At 41.1% G+C, this 23,141-nt stretch overlaps 1 protein-coding gene across 9 annotated transcripts in view; it reads right to left on the bottom strand.

Annotated features, from left to right (window-relative positions):
- ClC-c (chloride channel protein 3) overlaps positions 1-23,141 on the bottom strand; it is a 153,647-nt gene that overhangs the window by 36,176 nt on the left and 94,330 nt on the right. For all 9 annotated transcript variants that reach the window (XR_011045386.1, XM_068379251.1, XM_068379250.1 and 6 more), the window contains 6 exons: positions 15,738-15,883; positions 14,968-15,129; positions 14,577-14,724; positions 14,294-14,433; positions 11,811-11,993; positions 10,475-10,695 (listed from right to left, as the gene is read on the bottom strand). Coding sequence is in view for 8 of the 9 variants with exons in the window: in XM_068379251.1 (XP_068235352.1) it covers positions 10,475-10,695; positions 11,811-11,993; positions 14,294-14,433; positions 14,577-14,724; positions 14,968-15,129; positions 15,738-15,883 (1,000 nt within the window). In the remaining variant the exon portion in view is untranslated. The remainder of the gene's footprint in view (positions 1-10,474; positions 10,696-11,810; positions 11,994-14,293; positions 14,434-14,576; positions 14,725-14,967; positions 15,130-15,737; positions 15,884-23,141) is intronic.

Genomic DNA, 23,141 nt, shown 5'->3' with positions numbered 1-23,141 from the left:
TGACAACACTGTGATTACTAGACAATTCTTCTTCACCCAAGGGGTTAACTACTCCTCTTGGTAAGGGTGGAAGAGACTCTTTAGCTATGGTAAGCAGCTCTTCTAGGAGAAGGACACTCCAAAATCAAACCGTTGTTCTCTATTCTTGGGTAGTGCCATAGCCTCTGTACCATGGTCTTACACTGCCTTGAGTTAGAGTTCTCTTGCTTGAGGGTACACTCGGGCACACTTTTCTATCTAGTTTCTTTTCCTCTTCTTCTGTTAAAGTGTTTATAGTTTAAATAAGAAATATTTATTTTAATATTGTTACTACTGTATTCCTAAAATATTTTATTTTTCCTTATTTCTTTGTTTCCTTTCCTTACTGGGCTATTTTCCCTGTTGGGGCCCCTGGGCTTGTAGCATCCTGCTTTTCCAACTAGGGTTGTAGCTCAGCATTTAATAATAATAATAATAATAATAATAATAATGAAGAACAAATGGCAAAGACACAACTGGACACGAAGCTCAAGAAACGTATAAAAGATCTTACTGAGTCTTGTGCAGGAAGCAAGCTGTCATCTTTGGATAGCAAAGGCCAGAGGCACATAAAGCACATAACTATAATTCCAATACCTTGATAGACCTGCAACATCAGGTGGTTTACAGAGGGAGAAGGGGCTCAGAGAAGGCAAATTGTCATCACAGCTGGAGAACAAACACCATCAGGAAGAATGAAGCAATAACAAAAGTAACAACTTCAAACAGTGAAAAACAGGGAACACTTCAATGTCCATGGTTTCAAAACAGCACTCTGTTGTCAGAACAACGTTAACATAACTTACACTGTAAATATTCAAGTGAAATTAAAATCCTATTGTTTCCTCAGTTCATATTATAATAAACATATAAAATGACATTTCAAGATATAAATTTATTCTATATATTTTATTCTATCTCATTTCTGAAGTAATTACCATGTACAGACAGCAAAGAAACACATCTTTAATACAGCAATTCAAAAACTATCCAGAATTAGAATATAACAAAAACAATCCAAAACTACTAGAATTAGATAAAAATATAATTTCCTTCATTCAAGACTTAAGTCATCTGTTGGTTGTATTTGGGAGTTATGTGGTTATCTTACTATTAATGTTGTACTGCATTCTCCAATTCTTGGGATATATGTTGAACAACCATTAAATACCTTTGAAATAAAGGAGTGGGAAAAATTTTACTATGAAATCTTACCTTCCAAAAGAAAAGGCTGAATAGCACACTTCCCTAGTAAAGAAAAGGAGATACACTACTAACAATCAACACGACTTCCTTTCAAAATATATCAGCCAAACAGTGTTTCGTGGATAAAATGCTCCTCCGATAAACTAAGCAAATTCATTTCAACTTCCGACATTTGTGTTATAAATGCGAACTGGTGAAATATGTTATTTTTATTAATAAAATAAATTTTTGAATATACTTACCCGATAATCATGTAGCTGTCAACTCCGTTGCCCGACAGAATTCTATGGAGGGATACGCCAGCTATCACAATACTAGAAGGGGGTGTATTTACCAGCGCCACCTGTGGCCAGGTACTCAAGTACTTCTTGTTGACACCTCCTCAATTATTCCTCGGTCCACTGGTTCTCTATGGGGAGGAAGGGAGGGTCGATTAAATCATGATTATCGGGTAAGTATATTCAAAAATTTATTTTATTAATAAAAATAACATTTTTCAATATTAAACTTACCCGATAATCATGTAGCTGATTCACACCCAGGGGGGTGGGTGAAAACCAGTGTACAAGATTAAAGGATAGCTAAGTATCCCATATTTCATATAATCAGTTATCCACAATAACAATGAAATAATAAGTACCTGGTAAGGAAGTCGACTTGAACCGTTACTCTGCCTTTAATAAGATCGTCTTCCTTACTGAGCGCAGCGTTCCTCTTGGGAGGCTGAATCAACTCAAAGGTGCTAAAGTATACAGGGCTGCAACCCATACTAAAGGACCTCATCACAACCTTTAACCTTGGCGCTTCTCAAGAAAGAATTGACCACCCGCCAAATCAACAAGGATGTGGAAGGCTTCTTAGCCGACCGTACAACCCATAAAAAGTATTCAAGAGAAAGGTTAAAAAGTTATGGGATTATGGGAATGTAGTGGCTGAGCCCTCGCCTACTACTGCATTCGTTGCTACGAATGGACCCAGGGTGTAGCAGTACTCGTAAAGAGACTGGACATCTTTGAGATAGAATGATGCGAACACTGACTTGTTTCTCCAATAGGTTGCATCCATAACACTCTGCAGAGAACGGTTCTGTTTGAAGGCCACTGAAGTAGCCACAGCTCTCACTTCATGTGTCCTTACCTTCAGCAAAGCAAGGTCTTCTTCCTTCAGATGAGAATTTGCTTCTCTAATCAGAAGCCTGATGTAGTAAGAAACTGAGTTCTTAGACATTGGTAGAGAAGGCTTCTTGATAGCACACCATAAGGCTTCTGATTGTCCTCGTAATGGTTTTGACCTTCTTAGATAGTACTTAAGAGCTCTAACTGGGCAAAGTACTCTCTCCAGTTCGTTCCCCACGATGTTGGACAGGCTTGGGATCTCGAACGACTTAGGCCAAGGACGGGAAGGAAGCTCGTTTTTAGCCAAAAAACCGAGCTGCAAGGAACATGTAGCCGTTTCAGATGTGAGACCTATGTTCCTGCTGAAGGCGTGGATCTCACTTACTCTTTTACCTGTTGCTAAGCACACGAGGAAAAGAGTTTTTAATGTGAGGTCCTTAAAAGAGGCTGATTGGAGCGGTTCAAATCCTGATGACATTAGGAACCTTAGGACCACGTCTAGATTCCAGCCTGGAGTGGACAACCGACGTTCCTTTGAGGTCTCAAAAGACCTAAGGAGGTCCTGTAGATCTTTGTTGGAGGAAAGATCCAAGCCTCTGTGGCGGAAAACCGCTGCCAACAAACTTCTGTAACCCTTGATCGTAGGAGCTGATAGGGATCTTACGTTCCTTAGATGTAACAGGAAGTCAGCAATCTGGGTTACATTGGTACTGGTTGAGGAAAACTGCATTGGCCTTGCACCAGCTTCGGAAGACTTCCCATTAAGACTGATAGACTCTGAGAGTGGATGTCGTCCTTGCTCTGGCAATCGCTCTGGCTGCCTCCTTCGAAAAGCCTCTAGCTCTTGAGAGTCTTTCGATAGTCTGAAGGCAGTCAGACGAAGAGCGTGGAGGTTGGGTGTACCTTCTTTACGTGAGGTTGACGCAGAAGGTCCACTCTAGGAGGAAGAGTCCTGGGAACGTCGACCAGCCATTGCAGTACCTCAGTGAACCATTCTCTCGCGGGCCAGAGGGGAGCAACCAACGTCAGCCGTGTCCCTTTGTGAGAGGCGAACTTCTGAAGTACCCTGTTGACAATCTTGAACGGCGGGAATGCATACAGGTTGAGATGGGACCAATCCAGCAGAAAGGCATCCACGCGAACTGCTGCTGGGTCTGGAATCGGAGAACAATACAAGAGGAGCCTCTTGGTCATCGAGGTAGCGAATAGATCTATGGTTGGCTGACCCCACAGGGCCCAAAGTCTGCTGCAAACATTCTTGTGAAGGGTCCACTCTGTGGGGAAGACCTGACCCTTCCGGCTGAGGCGATCTGCCATGACATTCATATCGCCCTGAATGAGCCTCGTTACCAGCGTGAGCTTTCGATCTTTTGACCAAATGAGGAGGTCCCTTGCGATCTCGAACAACTTCCTCGAATGAGTCCCTCCCTGCTTGGAGATGTAAGCCAAGGCTGTGGTGTAGTCGGAGTTCACCTCCACCACCTTGTTAAGCTGGAGGGACTTGAAGTTTATCAAGGCCAAATGAACTGCCAACAACTCCTTGCAATAGATGTGAAGTGTCCTTTGCTCCTGATTCCATGTTCCCGAGCATTCCTGTCCGTCCAGTGTCGCACCCCAGCCCGTGTCCGATGCGTCCGAGAAGAGACGGTGGTCGGAGGTCTGAACAGCCAAAGGTAGACCTTCCTTGAGAAGAATGCTGTTCTTCCACCACGTTAGAGTAGACCTCATCTCTTCGGAAACAGGAACTGAGCCCGTCTCTAGCGTCATGTCCTTTATCCAGTGAGCAGCTAGATGATACTGAAGGGGGCGGAGGTGGAGTCTCCCTAACTCGATGAACAGGGCCAGCGATGAAAGTGTCCCTGTTAGACTCATCCACTGCCTGACTAAGCATCGGTTCCTTCTCAGCATGCTCTGGATGCATTCTAGGGCTTGGAAGATCCTTGGGGCCGACGGACAAGTCCGAAAAGCTCGACTCTGAAGATCCATACCCAAGGAGACAATGGTCTGGGATGGAACGAGCTGAGACTCCTCAAAATTGACCAGGAGGCCCAGTTCCTTGGTCAGATCCATAGACCCTTTGAAAATCTCCAGACAGCGACGACTTGAGGGAGCTCTTAAAAGCCAGTCGTCTGACGGAGCCGGACACAAGATCATGATACTGCTGCACAGTCTGTAAACTGTCAATCATGGGCAAGCGAGGAAGTACAGTGACAACCCGAATCTGTCTAGACTGTCTGGGTCGTACAGACAACTCCTTAACGGGTTGCTGAGGTTGCCGCACTGCGTCACAACAAGTCCCTTCTGTTGGTTGTTGAACGTCTTCCCCGTGACACATTGACTCCGTAAACAAAAAATCCTCTAACAAGGACTAAGCTTGGACTGCATGTCATGCAACACAGCTCAAGGTCTATGGGAGCAGGTGTGGTAACAGACGGGATTAGCGGCTGAAGTGTAACCATTACCTTCCCTGTAAGCATGTTATGCTTAAATAAAAGTCCATAAGAGGTTATGCAGCTAAAGGCTCCCTCCAAATGACAGAGTCCTCAAGGGAATATCAGAAGGAGGGAGAAAAGAACTTTCTCATCTACAGGGACCTTATCCTAGAAAAGCTAAGTTCTCTGAGTGAGGGTTCACTGGTGCAAAGCAGCAGACTAGAAGGCAACGTTATGAAACTGCTTGACAGTCTAGTGAGTTGGCAACAACCCAAGATGTGTTGAGAAGCATGCGGTAAGGTATGCAGAGCATGATGTATGCAGAGTATGCTGTATGCAGAGCATGCTGTATGTAGAGCATGTTGTATGCAGAGCATGCTGAATGCAGAGCATGCTGTATGCAGAGCATGTTGTATGCAGAGCATGCTGAATGCAGAGCATGCTGAATGCTGAGCATGTAGTAAGCAGAGCCTGCTGTAAGCAGAGCCTGCTGAAAGGAAAGCAGAGCGTGTGCATGGCGTTTAACATTTCTCAGAAATTCCATGACCAGTGCTAGAGTGCTTTATGCATGCTTGCATGGGGTTTAAACCATGGTATGCCGAACAGCAGAGTCAGAACGAGCTGGAACAACAATAGTGTGGTTTCCTCTTCAAGACTCCGATGAGGGAACACCTGAGGCTCAGTCTGCAAAGGCTGAATAAAAGACAAGCAGAAGGAAGGCGCATGGGTGGAGGAGGCTGACTCCTAGCATGAGTGGTTGAACCCAAGGGTTGCGCTTGCTGAGCGGTTGGCGGAAGCGGAGTAGCAAGTTCCAGTTCCTGTGGTGTGAGCGGAGCGCGATGAGGAAGAGGCTGCGCAGAACAAGGTAAATGTCTCGCAAGCTGAGGCTCCTGAGGCGCAAGGCTAAGGTGTTGTGGTGCTTGCCTTATGGAGGGTTGAGCTCGCTGCAGCAAGAGCTGAGGAAACTGACTCATGGACGGGAGAGGTTGTTGTACCTCAACCGAGTGTTGCATCACTGGTGGAGCAGCAAGTGGAGGCGGAGGAAGAGAGGTATAATCCTCCTGATCCCAATGTAAAGGTTGCCTTAAGAAAGGCGGAGGCTGAACACCACAGGGAACAGCAAACTCAGCACGTGTCTCAACATCGTACGCCTGGCAGGTGGAACTGCTGGCAGGTGGTACTGCGATCAGGCGGAGCGAGTGTAGGTGGAGGGAGTGTAGGCGGAGGCGGAGGAGCAACACTCTCAGCCCGACACTCACGCATCAAGTCCGAAAGCTGTGCTTGCATGGACTGTAGTAGAGTCCACAACATCATACGCCTGGCAGATGGTACTGTGATCAGGCGGAGCGAGTGTAGGAGGAGGGAGTGTAGGCGGAGGCGGAGGAGCAACACTCTCAGCCCGACACTCACTCATCAAGTCCGAAAGCTGTGCTTGCATGGACTGTAGTAGAGTCCACAACATCGTACGCCTGGCAGATGGTACTGTGATCAGGCGGAGCGAGTGTAGGAGGAGGGAGTGTAGGCGGAGGCGGAGGAGCAACACTCTCAGCCCGACACTCACTCATCAAGTCCGAAAGTTGTGCTTGCATGGACTGTAGTAGAGTTCACAACATCGTACGCCTGGCAGATGGTGCTGCGACCAGGCGGAGCAGGTGCAGGCTGGGCGAGCACAGGCGGAGCAGGTGCAGGCTGGGCGAGCACAGGCGGAGCGAGAACAGGTGGAGGGAGTGTAGGCGGAGGAGGAGGTGCAACACTCTCAGCCCGACACTCACGCATCAAGACCGAAAGTTGTGACTGTATGGGGTCGGCAGACACTAAGTTCTGCTGAGGTAAAGCCTTAACAGCAGAGATCTGTTGTGGCAGAACCTTACTCCTCTTAGGCGGAGTGTAATCAACTGATGACTGAGGAGAGTCAGAGCTAACCCAATGACTGCATTCGGGTTGTGAACTTAACTTCGTACGTCTGGCATAGGTCTGGACTTAACGTTTAAGAAGTCTTGAGACCTGAGACCAGCGTTACTCTGCCTTTATTTTCTCCCCTAATCTCTTCTGCAGACGAGCAAAATAAGGGCTCAATCGTCTGCGGTTGGGAGTGACGGTCTCGGTAAGACACGCCCACAACCACCGAGAATACTTCTGTGCGCCGATCAAGGCCTGCTGAACCCTTATGCCCTTCGACATTGCTTCTCCCCTGGGCTTGGGAGCTTGCAAGAGGTCCCGGACTGGGAGGACGACTGGCGCGCACAAAAGTACCCTCACGCAATAATCACTTATCACTTTGATTTCTGTTTGCACTTATTTCACTGAACTCGAAACTTTAAGTGGTTTGTACCTGAAATACGCAATTCTATCCTTTCTCAAAGTTAGTAATAGCGAAAACAGAATTACAATGTAACAGAAAAATCTAATGAAAGATAATTCAGTGGTTGGAAAGAGACTAAACACTAGATCACTCTAGAAACGTTTAGTTTCTTCCCCTAAAGAGACTAGGGAGAAGAGCAAAAAACGATAACGACGTTACTCGTACGCCTGGCAGGCTTGAATGAAACGTTTATCCTCTTTCTCCCTCCGTCTCTATCTCTCTCTCTCTCTCTCTCTCTCTCTTGACTTAGAACCTGAGAGAAGAGCCCAAACATATATATCGTTAAAACATATTATTGTTAAAGGAAAAAAACTGAAAAGTTCCTTTATTAGGATCAAAACCATTAAGTTAAGAAAGAATGAACAAAACGCTAGACACGGTTACTCTTACTGCAACGTGAAACCGTGAACATTCTTTCTCTATCGTAACGATAGAGTGCAAGTTGAACGTTCTGAACGTCAACAACTGCAGAGACAAAACAAAACGTTAGTTCAGCTTTGAAAACAGTACGAGACTGTCAAAGAAAATCTTTCAAACTCTGTGGCGGAAATAGCATAATATGTTAACAGGTAAAACCGAAATGACGGGCTCAAAGTTTATTAACTTCGGTAAAAGACCGCCTACTATTAGGAAGGTCGAATATAAACAAATATAAAAACTAATTTTAATGAGTTTATAATAAAAGGAAGTTAATCGAAGAGGCCTATAAGAGGCGGAGAGATATAAAAAAAATCTATAACTTTTGTTAAGCAAAATTAAGAAAGAGAGTCTATACTCTCTTAGACACCAACACTTCCGTCTAAGGGAAGGGTCGGCCATTGAAAAGTGAACGAGAGTTCATACTCTCTCGTCACCAAAATTAATCAAATTAATTCCAAAAGCTAACTAAGCTAATATAGAAGTTTCCAGTAAAGCGACAGCCGAAATCAAAGAGAAATACTTCACCAAAGTCGTGAAAATACTCCAAGAACATAAGCGTATCCCAGAACGTCTTGCCGGAAGCACGACAGAGGAATAATTGAGGAGGTGTCAACAAGAAGTACTTGAGTACCTGGCCACAGGTGGCGCTGGTAAATACACCCCCTTCTAGTATTGTGATAGCTGGCGTATCCCTCCATAGAATTCTGTCGGGCAACGGAGTTGACAGCTACATGATTATCGGGTAAGTTTAATATTGAAAAAGCTCTCATGGGCTTACAGTAGAAGAAATATTTCTTTGGTGTCAGATGAAAACGGAATAATGTAGTTCTTGCGAGAGGAAAACAGTATATGAGCGTCCATCAATTTCCGTTGTTACTCCGTTCTGGATTGATGCGTTCTCTGTTTTTCTGGCAACTTTTCCCTATACTATAACTTATAACTATTCATCATGGCTCCCAAATGTAAGACAGACAAAGATGGCAGTATAGAAGGACCTCAATATCAATCATTCAGAGATACAAACACAAATAAACAAACTGAAACAATAAGTCTCAGATATAGTGTCAAAAGTCCATAATAGAATACTGACCTGTAATAAAACAATATTATATAATCTAATGCACTAAGCAAGACGATATTTGCAATATGAAATGGGACAATTTGCTGACTTTTACAGCTGAAAATCGTAGGCATGTGAAATAGGTGAAGCCTACCACAAGCCAATATTTAACAAAATTTAACCTACAAACAGCTCCTTAGAACCTATCAAGCTTGGAAGTTGAGAACTTTCTGTACTTCAAAGAAAAGAAAAACCATCATCATAGAACTGAGCCGAGGCAGACATCGATCTGCTTTCAATGGGAGTGCAAGGTTATTAAAACTAAAAATTAAACAAAGCTAGCACACACCAAGTGAAATGATAAAATTTAAGGTATATTTTAAGGATTAGAAATTGTGAAGAGAATAGAATAAAATCTAGTTTATTTAGTTATAGATGATCTAGGAGTTTTTTCAACTTTGTAAATTTTCTCTGATGTGTTGTTTTATAGTTCATTTATGATTGATCTATTTTAATGTTTTTACTGATCTTATGATATTTTTTATTTTTATCTATTACTTATATACAGTACAGTATATTTGTTACTGCCTTATTTCCTCTACTCATAAGGCTACTTTTCCTGTTAGGAGCCTTTGGGCTAGTAACATTATGCTTTCTCAACCAAGGTTATAACTTGGCTAGTAATAATAATAATAAAAAGGCAAATACAACAGTTGCCTATGAAAATGGTAATGGCGATCCATTACCACCAGCATATTTTTTTCCAGACTCACAATTTTGCTTCATCTGCTCTCGCTTTCGACATGCATTTCTTCTATGTCATCTACTCCTCACGACACCCTTCATCCAATACCATTTCAGTCTCCTTCACTTATTACCACCAGTATATTTTCATCCAGTATCACAACTTTGCTTCATCTGCTCTCACTCTTGACATGCATTCCTCTTATGTCGTCTACTCCTCACGACACCCTTCATCCAATACCATTTGGATCTCCTTCACTTCTTACAACTGACACGAATTCAGATGATCCTTTTGCCATTTCTTCATGTGAATAAAAGAAAATGGTGGGATGCCTACACTATCATCGAGCCACTCAAATGTTATCGTCAACATAAGCAATCATCAGTCGTTGGGAGAGTATGAAGGAATCGGCGTTTACCTAACTAGCCTAAATTATTTCAAAGTACTAATAGCTTTACTGTAACATTACAGTACAAGCCATGTTTAATGTAGAGGTAAGCCTAACTTGATGATATTTATATAAACCTGTCAATAAGTGAATTCATTATTAATCAAACTCCGCTTCTTTTCTAACTCTTTATAGCTTCCTTGTACTCTAATTAACCTTACAGATGTACTAAATAAATTATGGAACATTCTGCATCCCATTCCTGCAGCTGAATAGTGGTTTGGGCATATAAAAATTAATGGGGTTGCATTAAAATGAACTATAGTACATATCAATTCTTTGAAAGTAGTTTCATTCAAAACATTAACATTAATTACATGCCCTCCAGACAATCTACTACATCTCATTGCTTCAAACAGTTTCCAAGAGAAGTGAGGATTGTTGCATGATGTATACTGAAAGGTTCAAGCACATATGTAGGGTGAGACTACTCTCTCTCTCTTCTGTCTGACAAAGAACTGGCAATCTTGAAATACTGCATAAATTGATATAGGCTTTATATGGGTAAATTTCTTTTGTTAAAATAAACTGAATGTAAAGCCCTTTGTATTACAAAAAAAAAAAAAAGTACAAAACATTGCAAACTAACCAACAGTGTAACACAAACAGAGGCCTAATCACAAATTCCATGCCAAAGACATAAATAAACAGATTAAAGTATCACTTACCAAAGATAATCACTGTTGGAAGCACCACATCCACACTGGGAGAAGAGTAGATATATAAGATTGCTTGTATTCATTTGAGTGTAAGGATTTGGGTAAGCAATGAAGGCAGTAATCAGGGTGACAATTACAACCTCCAACCTTGGGTACTGACCCAGCAGAGACTGCTTACGGAATCGACACCACTTGATGTTGAACTTGATGAACAGCATGCCAATTACTCCCTGAAATTCACATGCATCAATTACAAAATGATATATCAAAACAGGAAAAGTTATTTATAACTTTTATCTTATTGAAAATTTACTTATATCATAAAGCTAAAAAGGCAGAAAATAAGTGCCTTTTGTGGTCCCTAAGATATTAAGAAAATAAGACTTGTTTAATGTTTAAAATGTTAGGTTTCTCGAATCCATTCCACACCACTGAAGAGTTCTTCTAAAGGGCAATGAATGTTAACTAATCTTATAATATAGATTCATCTTTAAAGATGAGAGATTACATTTCACTATGAATTGAGACAATTTTTAGTTGTGATTTATAATTTACAGAATTAAAACTTCAATAAGTATTCTCACTAGCTTCCTTCCAGCATTAGTCTTTTGAGGATAAATTTTCTATCAAATTTCAAAATAATCTTTTTACTATGGGGTTCCAAACCAAAAAATTCATGGAACACAGTCATAAGTAATACTCAAATAAAAAAACTACAGTACGCTATATGTCAATTAATGTGGTGAAAAAGTATAGCTGTACTTAAAATACAATCGGCTGTCTGTCATCACAGGGCTTGAATGACAAATACACCTGCAAAGATTGAAAATGGGCATAATTGTTGTCCTTGGGTCAATGAACTCTAGCTCCCCTTAGCCAACTAACAACTTTCTATGCGCAGTCAACTACACCACAAATGCACTACATTGTCTTTAAGTACTGTACAGTAGTCCACTAATTGCACTGCATGTTTTATTACAGTAATTGTATAATAAAGTACTGTACAAACTCTTATTTTTTCATCCTTTCCTTAATAAACTCCTAAAATCATCTATAACTAAATAAACCTTCTAAATTTCATATCCTAAATCCTTAAAATTTATCTATTTAATTCTATTAAGTTTAACACTACTTTCTTGGATTTCATCCCCCTTTAATGCAATCAAGCATACAGTCAATGAGGGCCCTAGAACAATAATCTCAGTATCATTACTTGTAATTAATGAAGCAAGTTAGAATTAATGACAATTTCTCAAGAACAAACAAAAGAGATATTTTTTAAGAATTAGTTTGTGCTGTTTCAAATTTCTTCAATATTATACAAAAAGAGAAAATGGATACTTACTCCTATCACACCAAGAAGAATGAAAGGAACAAGTTCAATGAAGATCCATGGTTTATTGTACTCGACATAGAAAAGTACAGAATGTTCATTACCGAAGGGATTGATTGATCTCAAGACAAAAGCTGCAACCAAGGCAGCAAAGAATGATCGCCAAAGAGTTTTCAGGGGGAAATAATATGAAGCCTGAAAAAAAAGATTTAATTAGACTAGTCAAAATGCATTTTTTTTTATTGTTTTATATTTACAAAATATATCAGAGTATCTAATTACAGTAATATAAATTCTCTCTACTCTCTTCAAAATATATCTGAGTTTAAAACAACTAAGGATCTACAAAAATAAGCAAATATGACCATACAGCAAATACATTTATCAACTAAAAAGGTGTCCCTTGACAAAATCAATGTCAGAGAAAACTTGAGAATTATGTTACCAAACAAGTTTTTATACACTTTCCACTTAAAAAATAATCAATAAGACATTTTAAACTAAATTCCCAGACTTAAAATTTGTTCCACATATCAAATCATGAAAAATGGAAACGGAAAAAGACCTACACCTAAATGAAGTTCAAGAAAACAGTAAATATAAATAGAAAGGAGTGGACTCACTTTAGGCCTAACACTGAAAAGGGAACAGTCAACATAAAAATGTTAATAATTGTGATGATGTACTTGGAAAATATTAATGTTAATAATTGTGATGATGTACTTGGAAAATATTTATAAGAGCCTAAATGCATGATCACATCTAAATGTAACAGCTGTTATTATGGCAGCTACCATAAACAACAATGGTGAATATAAACCTACAGATTCAGCTTTCAGAATAAATCTAATTAACAATGTCTATAAATTTTACAACTTTAATTTAACACTAAATACCATTAAAATATGAGCAATTACTGGATAAATTTTGGTATTTTAGGGGCTTGGAAATAGGAAATATATACTTCACTCTTACATGTTAAACACTGCATAGAATTTACATAAATGGCACCAGGATGAAGTGCCTTCTTCAGCTAGCAAAAGCAATACACTCTCAAAGCCCGATTCATAGATTCCAAAGCGGTATGTTAGACCTCAAGAGTGCACACACCTAAATATGAGTAGCCACCCCTATGAGCACCCTCATCAACTAGAATGTAACCCCCAGAATAGAATACACACCTTTATGCGTTCCCTAACTGTATAGGCATGCTCACCTCTAAGCGCTTCCTCGTTTCGCTCACTGTGCTCAACTATAAGATGGTGCTTGTTGCACTAATATGTACATGAACTCATCAGTCACTTGACGGTTCACTCATCATAGTGCTTACCCCTTCACAAGCCCTTTCCAGTGAGGGGGATCTAATTATTCACACATTATGCTCACTGGGCACGTACACTTGACAACGTGCAAACCTCCATCTACTAGTAGATATGCATCTGTTCATGAGCATTCCCCAGTGTTCCCTTCTGCACTCACTCTTCTGTGTGCATAGGATAGTCCCCGGTCATGCACGCTCTTTATTGATAAGTGCTTGCCTATGTATGTGAACTCTTCTGTTGATATCCTCTCATCAATGCGCACTCTCTCGTCTATTGATATGCTCTTACGCCCTTCTGTCAATATATGTTCACCTGTGCTCGCTATCACAGACTGATAAAAGCTCACCTGTTCAGGTTTGCTCTATTGTATGTGCATGCTACTCTAGTCGCATGTCCTCATCCCTGGATGAATAGTTCACCTGTTTAAGCGAGATCTTCTAGTAAATCGCATCCATCTTTTCGAGATCGCTCACCTAACACTAATCGCAATAAGAGAAGTGAAAGCCAATCTGCAAGCTCTCACACATTCTCTGGTGAGAGGGCAGTCTCCAATTAATGAGCTTCTATCTACTCAGGAACACTCACATTTTCGTGATTTAATTAATATCAGTGGCCTTTTAGAGACAACCTCAATGGATTCTTCCATTGGCTTTTCTGTAAAAGCAGTATATTTCCAACAGCTACATTATAGATCACATTGTTGGCCCCGAAAAAAATACAAGAGAAACGGAGGTCTTTCACATCGAAAAGAAGCCGATTCATTGACTATTCATAATATAAACAAACTTAAACATCAGTGATAGACAAACTTGTATACATTTATAATTATCTAACAAAAGAACATGGGACTAAATAACATTCAAATATACAATTGTGCTAACGGAGGTTGGAACGTCTGCTTAGGAAGGTGTCAACGTGAAATATGGAGCATCACCAAGACTATGTTTTTTAACCATACAGTACAACAGATATTGTTGCTGAAGCATAAAATATTATGCCAGGAAGGCAATTTGAGGGAAGGAGAGAAGAGTTTTAATTCTTTAATGTTAAGGTAAAAAAAAAAAGACAGGGCTTTGGCAAGGAGGCAAGTGATTTCCAGGAAAGATTCACAGAAATAATGAATTTACAAAAGTAGTATAAGATTAAACTCATATTAACAAAGGGAATACATACCTCCTCTAAACTGAAGAGGACCCCACCAATTGGTGCACCAAAAGCCACAGACACACCAACAGCTGCTGCAGCTGAAAGAATCTCACGTTTCTTGGCTTCATTTTTACCGTATTTTGGGAACAAGTAAGATAAAATATTACCTGGAATAAAAGAATTAATATAAGAACAGTAGCACATAAAAAAAAAAGATTTAGAAACTTCCAAAATTCGATTAACATATACAGCATATGATGTAAACTAAAATAATTGCATATCAAATATACTTCTATTCTAAACATCTTACCTATACAGCAAGCAACGTGTACCAAAGGACCTTCCTTTCCCAGAGAAAGTCCAGCAGATACTGCTAGAATCATGCCGAGAGACTTGATAAGCAAAGTCCACTTTCCCAAGTATCCGCGGATAATGAAACCGCTGAGAATTGTTTTGATCTGTAAATTTTGAATAGTTAAATTGGCTATGAAATTAATAGCATGACTAAGGATATCATAAAAAATTTTTTTTAATATTTCCATTAAGGTTTATATACAAATGAAACAAGAAAATGGATACCATTTCAGGCTGAAAATAGTTGACCCTGATTGACTGAATGGAAAATTATTCATAGTACATCACAGGACACAAAAGGATTTTATAGAGATGTTATCATGAGAGTTTTAAGTTAAATAACATACCTCTGGGATACCAGAACCACAGGCATATGGTGCGAACATCATCACCAACGATGCAGCAAGAGAAGCAAATAGAAGGGACCACAATACATAGAAAATATAAGAAATTATATATGCCCCAGCACCATCAGGAGAGTGACCAAAAACTTCTGGCCATGAGTACCACTGTAATAAAAAGAAAAAACATCTATTGTATTTTCATTTCAAGTACTTTATCGTATCTGAAAAAAAATCCTACTCTTACGAAATCAAAATTATGAGTATTCACAAAGTCGCTATATTTGTACTAAGAAGGACACTCATCTAGTGTACAGTACTTTAAAATTCAATGCATATTGCAAATATCAGCTCACTCATAAGATAAAAATAGCAATTCAGCTATTAACCCTTTTACCCCCAATGGACGTACTGGTACTTTTCACAAAACTCATCCCTTTACCCCCATGGACGTACTGGTACGTTCTTGCAAAAAACTGCTATTTACATTGTTTTTTTGCATATTTTTTATGACTTTGAGAAACTTCAGCCATTTTCCAAAAGAATGAGACAAACCTGACCTCTCTATGACGAAAATTAAGGCTGTTAGAGCAATTTAAAAAATATATATTGCAAAATGTGCTTGAAAAAAAAAAAAAGCGCTTGGGGGTTAAGGGTTCGAAAGTTCCAAATAGTCTGGGGGTAAAAGGGTTAATGCTTGTTCACAAAGATCTATATTCCCATTACCCTTAGGCTAAAAAAGAGAACTAATTAATACTGTACATAAGTCGTCTTACATTTGAACAATTGTTCCCAGCAGAGTATGTTTCTTCTGATGACCAACAACACTGTTCTTTATTAAACCAAAACTCCTCTGGACAGATGCCAAAACGCAAATCAGACATCCAGCTAGTTCCAATGTCAATCATACCAGCCGCAGCACCTGTAAAAATTTGGAAAACTTTAATAGTGGGCAGTAAAATTTCTAGCTAATTTTCAAGATTGATTATTTCTAGTTCTTCCATCATTTTGTTAGTCAACACAAGACAATCTTATATATGTGTGAACAACCAAAATGGCTATTAACTTCCAAAGCAGTCTTTCAAAGATTAGAATAGCTAAGAGGAAAAAGTGAAGACGGCAAAAAATTAACATTGTATACAGTACAATAAGCTATAATGGTAAATAAATAAAAACCACACTTTTTTCTATAAACACATAAATCACAGCATACTATATTGGATTGGAATATAAATTTTTGACCTGAGCCCAGGTACTGGAACTGGTGAAATCATTCAGCACCATCACAAATATAGCAGTGAAAATCTAAAAATATTTTTTCTGAAAAATGTTATTTTTATAATAAAATAAATTTTTGAATATACTTACCCGGTGATTATATAAGCTGCAACTCTGTTGCTCGACAGAAAACTCTACGTTAAAAATCCGCCAGCGATCGCTATGCAGGTAGGGGGTGTACTTCAACAGCGCCATCTGTCGTGCAGGTACTCAGTACTCAATGTAAACAAAGAACTCAATTTTCTCCTTGGTCCACTGTGTCTCTATTGGGGAGGAAGGGAGGGTCCTTTAATATATAATCACCGGGTAAGTATATTCAAAAATTTATTTTATTATAAAAATAACATTTTTCAATATTTAACTTAGCCGGTGATTATATAAGCTGATTCACACCCAGGGGGGTGGGTAGAGACCAGCAATAAATGTTTACATTATTATGAGCTAAGGATTTTTTATTTCATTTTAGCAGTTATCAAAATAACAAACTTAAAATAAATAAGTACCTGGTAAGGAAGTCGACTTGAACAATTACTCTGCCTTTTTAAGTACGTCTTCCTTACGGAGCCTCGCGATCCTCTTAGGATGCTGAGCGACCCCTAGGAGCTGAAGTATCAAGGGTTGCAACCCATACAACAGGACCTCATCAAAACCTCTAATCTAGGCGCTTCTCAAGAAATGACTTTGACCACCCGCCAAATCAAGTAGGATGCGAAAGGCTTCTTAGCCTTCCGGACAACCCAAAAACAACAATAAAACATTTCAAGAGAAAGATTAAAAAGGGTTATGGAATTAGGGAATTGTAGTGGTTGAGCCCTCACCCACTACTGCACTCGTTGCTACGAATGGTCCCAGAGTGTAGCAGTTCTCGTAAAGAGACTGGACATTCTTAAGATAAAAAGACGCGAACACTGACTTGCTTTTCCAATAGGTTGCGTCGATTATACTTCGCAGAGATCTATTTTGTTTAAAGGCCACGGAAGTTGCGACAGCTCTAACTTCGTGTGTCCTTACCTTCAGCAAAGCTTGGTCTTCCTCATTCAGATGGGAATGAGCTTCTCGTATTAACAGTCTGATAAAATAGGATAAAGCATTCTTTGACATAGGCAAAGATGGTTTCTTAACTGAACACCATAAAGCTTCAGACGGGCCTCGTAAAGGTTTAGTTCGTTTTAAATAGAACTTAAGAGCTCTTACAGGGCATAAGACTCTTTCTAGTTCATTTCCAACCATACGATAAGTTTGGAATATCGAACGATTTTGGCCAAGGTCGAGAAGGCAGCTCGTTTTTGGCTAGAAAACCAAGTTGTAGAGAACATGTAGCCGTTTCAGATGAGAATCCGATGTTCTTGCTGAAGGCATGAATCTCACTGACTCTTTTAGCTGTGGCTAAGCATACCAGGAAAAGAGTCTTAAAGGTGAGATCTTTCAGGGAGGCTGATTGTAGCGGTTCGAACCTGTCTGATATAAGGAATCTTAGTACCCCGTCTAAATTCCAACCAGGTGTAACCAAACGACGCTCCTTCGTGGTCTCAAAAGACTTAAGGAGGTCCTGTAGATCTTTATTGTTGGAAAGATCTAAGCCTCTGTGACGGAAGACTGATGCCAACATGCTTCTGTAACCCTTGATAGTGGGAGCTGAAAGAGATCGTTCTTTCCTCAGATATAAGAGGAAGTCAGCTATTTGAGTTACAGAGGTACTGGTCGAGGATACGGATACTGACTTGCACCAGTTTCGGAAGATTTCCCACTTCGATTGGTAGACTCTAAGGGTGGATGTTCTCCTTGCTCTAGCAATCGCTCTGGCTGCCTCCTTCGAAAAGCCTCTAGCTCTCGAGTCTTTCGATAGTCTGAAGGCAGTCAGACGAAGAGCGTGGAGGCCTTGGTGTACCTTCTTTACGTGTGGCTGACGTAGAAGGTCCACCCTTAGGGGAAGTGTTCTGGGAACGTCTACTAGCCATCGAAGTACCTCGGTGAACCATTCTCTCGCGGGCCAGAGGGAAGCAACTAGCGTCAACCTTGTCCCTTCGTGAGAGGCGAACTTCTGCAGTACCTTGTTGACAATCTTGAACGGAGGGAATGCATATAGATCTAGATGTGACCAATCTAGGAGAAAGGCATCTATATGAACTGCTGCTGGGTCCGGGATTGGTGAGCAAAATATTGGGAGCCTCTTGGTCATCGAGGTTGCGAAGAGATCTATGGTTGGCTGGCCCCAGGTGGCCCAAAGTCTCTTGCATACATCCTTGTGGAGGGTCCATTCTGTTGGAATTATTTGTCCCTTCCGACTGAGACAATCTGCCATGACATTCAAGTTGCCTTGGATGAACCTCGTTACTAGTGATATGTCTAGACCTTTGACCAGGTGAGGAGGTCCCTTGCGATCTCGTACAACGTCAAGAGAGTAGGTCCCTCCTTGCTTGGAGATGTACGCCAAAGCCGTGGTGTTGTCCGAGTTCACATCCACCACTTTTCCTTGAAGGAGAGACCTGAAGCTTTTCCAGGCCAGACGTACTGCCAGTAGCTCCTTGCAGTTGAAATGCATTGTCCTTTGACTCGAGTTCCATATTCCCGAGCATTCCCGACCGTCTAATGTCGCACCCCAGCCTACGTCCGATGCGTCCGAGAAGAGAACGTGGTTGGGAGTCTGAACAGTCAGGGGAAGACCCTCTCTTAGGTTGATATTGTCCTTTCACCAAGTCAGACAAGACTTTATCTTTTCGGAAACCGGGATCGAGACCGCTTCTAGCGTCTTGTCCTTTTTCCAGTGAAAAGCTAGATGGTATAGAAGAGGACGGAGGTGTAGTCTTCCTAGTGACAAAAATTGATCCACGGATGACAGCGTCCCTACCAGACTCATCCACAGCCTGACTGAGCAGCGTTCCTTCTTCAGCATCTTCTGGATGGATAGCAGGGCTGGGGGCTGATCGTCTTGTTGTTCAGCAACGTCCTCATCAGAGGGTTCCTCATCCGAAACTGATGAGGAAACGGCAACGGAGTGGGCAACGTCTGGCTCGCTGAATCCGGTCGCACTGGTGGATGCGTGACGGAGCCGGACGCAATATCATGGAACTGCTGCACAGTCTGTGAACTGTCAACAACCATGGGTGCGCGAGGAAGCACAGCGTCAACCCGAAACTGTCTAGACCGTCTGGGTTGTGCAGTCAACACCCTACCGGGTTGCTGAGGTTGACGCACTGCGTCACAACAAGTCACCTCTGCTGGTTGTTGAACGTCCTGAACGTCAACAACCACCTCCGAGCGTCGCTTAACGTCAACGTGCGGATGGCAACCCACACTGGGTCGCATCGGTGGAGGAACCACCTCAACTGGCAGACGCGAGTAGGTTACCTCAGCGTCAACAGGGCGCACAACCGACCGGTTGGAAGTTTGTTGGCCAGAAAGTTCTTCTCCGCATTTAAGTCCTCTATCAAGGACGCAAGCTTCGACTGCATGTCTTGCAGCAAAGCCCATTTAGGGTCTACGGGAGCAGGTGTGGCAACAGACGGGGTTAGCGACTGAGGCAGAACCGTTTACCATCCCTCTGAGAAGTTGACCTGTAAACAACTTGGAGCGTCTCCTGGCTAGGCGCCAGGGAGAGTCTACCAGAATTGAGAAGTCTATCTGGGCAGAGGCATGAACTCCCAAGCCGAGAACTTCTCTCGTGTCTTATCAGACTCTCGCTCTATAAACCAGTTTAAAAGAAGGGAAAGCAAAGGCTGTATCCCCCAAACTCCTCCTGGTGAAAAACCAGTCGCCTAGCCAACGTAACGCTCTCTAGGAGAGCGAGAGAGCACTAGCTTAAAAACAACGGCTTCGAAGTAGCTAGGCCTAGTGTAAGCTCTGACGTTTAGGCGAACGAGGAGCAGCAGTTACAAGATCCGGACGAAGATCCTTAAAAAAATCATCATGATTTAATTAAAGTCAATAGGAGGCTAAGCAGCTTAAGGCTCCTCTCCATCTGACAGAGTCCTCAAGGGAATATCAGTAGGAGGGAGAACAGCAACTTCCTCATCTACAGGAACCTTGTCCGATAAAAGCTGAGTCTCTCACTGGTGCATTAGTAGCGGACCAGAACGCAACGTCATGTAACTGCTTGACAGTCTGTGAACTGTCAACAACTGAACTGTCAACCACAACAGGTGCGTGAGGACGTACAGCGTCCACTCGAGACTGCTTTGACTGCCTAGACTGAGCAGTCAAAACAACTCTAGAATGCGGAGGTTGACGCACAGCGTCAAAACAAGTCAACTCCGATTGTTAGTGAACGTCTAGAACGTCAACAGGAGCATCAGCCAGTGTCCTAACGTCCAAATGCGGCTGAAAAACCACACGAGACCGCATCGAGTGTGGTTCTAAACAACCTGACTGACGTGACTAAGCTACGCCAACGTCAACAGTAAGCACAAAGGAACGTTAGGTTGGCTGAAAGCCAGGATATCGATGAGATAAACGGCTAGACTCAACGGACTAATCGGCAGAATAGTCTTCCATAAGGGAGGCAAGCATATACTGCATGTTTGCCATACAACCCCTTAAGGATCAACGGAAATGGTTGTGGTAATAGACGAGGGTAACGTCTGTGACCGCAACACTTTGCCTACAAAAAAAGACTTTCGGAGTCTGTGTTACGCTTTTGTTAGGCGGCGAGCAGTTATCCGATGACTGCATAGGGTCAGAGCTGTCCTAATGGCTGTAACCAGGACGCTGGACCTGTCCTGAAAGGATTGACTTTCGCTTAAGGGCTTCGAAACCTTGTGACAGGTTTCTTATGCGAAAAGCCTACGGATGGCGAGGAGAAACAACGTCTCTCTCGTCTTATGGTAGGGGAGATCTTGGTAAGAAACACCCGATACCATAGAGGGAAAACGTCTGTTCGTTGGTCAAGGCCTCTCGAACCCATAAGTCGTTTGACATTACTTCTCCCCTGGGCTTGGGAGCTTGCAAGAGGTCCCGGACTAGGTGAACGACAGGCACGAACAGACGAACCCTCGGACGCAACACTGTAACACTTTGCGCCTCGGACGCAACACTGTAACACTTTGCGCATATCACTTTATCACTTCGATTTTCTGTTTTGCACTAATTTCTACCTGAAACTCGCAATTCTACCCTTCATTAAAAGGTAGTAATTGCGAAATTAGTCGTATAATGCAAGCTCATAATACCAGCAAAAAACAGAAAACATATTTTAAGATAAAAAGAAAAATCAGTGGCTGGGAAAGAGACTAAACACTAGTTCATATAACTACGTTTTCAATCTCTCACCGCACATAGCCTGGGGACGAGAATAAAAACCTAAAAACGTTTTATCCTTCCTCCCCGTACAGAGACTAGGGACGAGAGTAACACGAGAACAACGTTACCCGCTTGAACGGAACGTTTTCTCTCCTCTCTCTCCCTCCGTCTCTATCTCTCTCTCTCTTGATTTCGCACCTAAGAGAAGAGCCCAATTATATTTCGTCAAAAAAAAAAACATGTTATTTGACTAAAGGAAAAAACTGAAAGGTTTTTCAAATAAAAAGTTCCTTTAAATTAGAATTTAAAACATTTAAGCTAAGAAAGAATGAACAAAACGTCAGAATCGATTTACTCTTACTGCAAAGTGAAACCGTGATACACTCTCTCTCTATCGTAACGATAGAGCGCATGTTGAACGTCCTGAACGTCAACAACTGCGTAGCAAAAAAAACTAAACGTTAGTTCATCTTTGAAAACAGTACGAAGACTATCAAAGAAATTCTTTCATAAAATATTACATTTAAAAAGTTTTAAATCCTTTAAAAGCTAAAGACGATATAAAGGGCTCAATGTTGATTAACTTCGGTTTCCAAGTTAGGACCGCCTACTCTCAGGAAAGGTCTATATAAACAAAGCATTAAAATTTATTTTATATGTTTATAAAAAATGGAAAGTTAATCGAAGAGGCCTAATAAAGGCGGAGAGATATATATAGAGGAAAATCTATAACGTGATAAGATAATTACTAAAAGCCTAAACACACTTCCGTCTAAGGGAAGGGTCGGCCATTTAAAAGTGAAAGAAAGTCCATACTCTCTTTGTCACCATAATTAAATCTATCCAAAACGAGTTCAAGTTTTGAGATGAAGATAAAACACCTGCATAGCGAAAGCTCAAAACTAGAATAGTGTACTTCACCAAATAGTTGTGAAAACAAATCCAGTTAGCAACAGCGAATTAGTAGGTCTTGCCGGTAGCCCGACAGAGAGAAAATTGAGTTCTTTGTTTACATTGAGTACTGAGTACCTGCACGACAGATGGCGCTGTTGAAGTACACCCCCTACCTGCATAGCGATCGCTGGCGGATTTTTAACGTAGAGTTTTCTGTCGAGCAACAGAGTTGCAGCTTATATAATCACCGGCTAAGTTAAATATTGAAAATCCTCTTTACACAACTGCATACTATTCACCCATTAAGAATAATACATTTCAAAGAAAAATCAATTTGAATTATAAAAAATTATTTCATATAATATGCAACATAAGCATCTACATCAACATATCATAAAATATCAACAAAAGATTTACAGTACCATAGAGATAGTATTTCTTACACTGATTTACAAATTTTGAGCAGCACACCAGAATATGATCAACCAACAGTAATTTGTCACTAGAATACACTGATGCACTGCTCCCATCTACAATATATTCATGTCCGCAGTGGGTGTGACTAATCCTCAGTCTGGTTAAAATCACTTCAACCTTTTCCAGGCTAAAAACATTTTCATACCAGGGATTAATACCAATTTCATTTATGAGGGCAAGGAAATTTCAATCACACCAACTTAGTCCCTTCAAGAAGTCTACATTGTGATTAATCAGCCACATTATAACATCCTCTTCCCTTTACATTCTGTAACTCAAACAGACAGCTAATTACT

Source organism: Palaemon carinicauda, chromosome 8, assembly GCF_036898095.1.
Source record: "Palaemon carinicauda isolate YSFRI2023 chromosome 8, ASM3689809v2, whole genome shotgun sequence".
In the NCBI taxonomy this organism is placed as follows: domain Eukaryota; kingdom Metazoa; phylum Arthropoda; class Malacostraca; order Decapoda; family Palaemonidae; genus Palaemon; species Palaemon carinicauda.
Note: the sequence above shows the minus strand (reverse complement) of the source record. Positions and strands in the feature narration are given on the sequence as shown.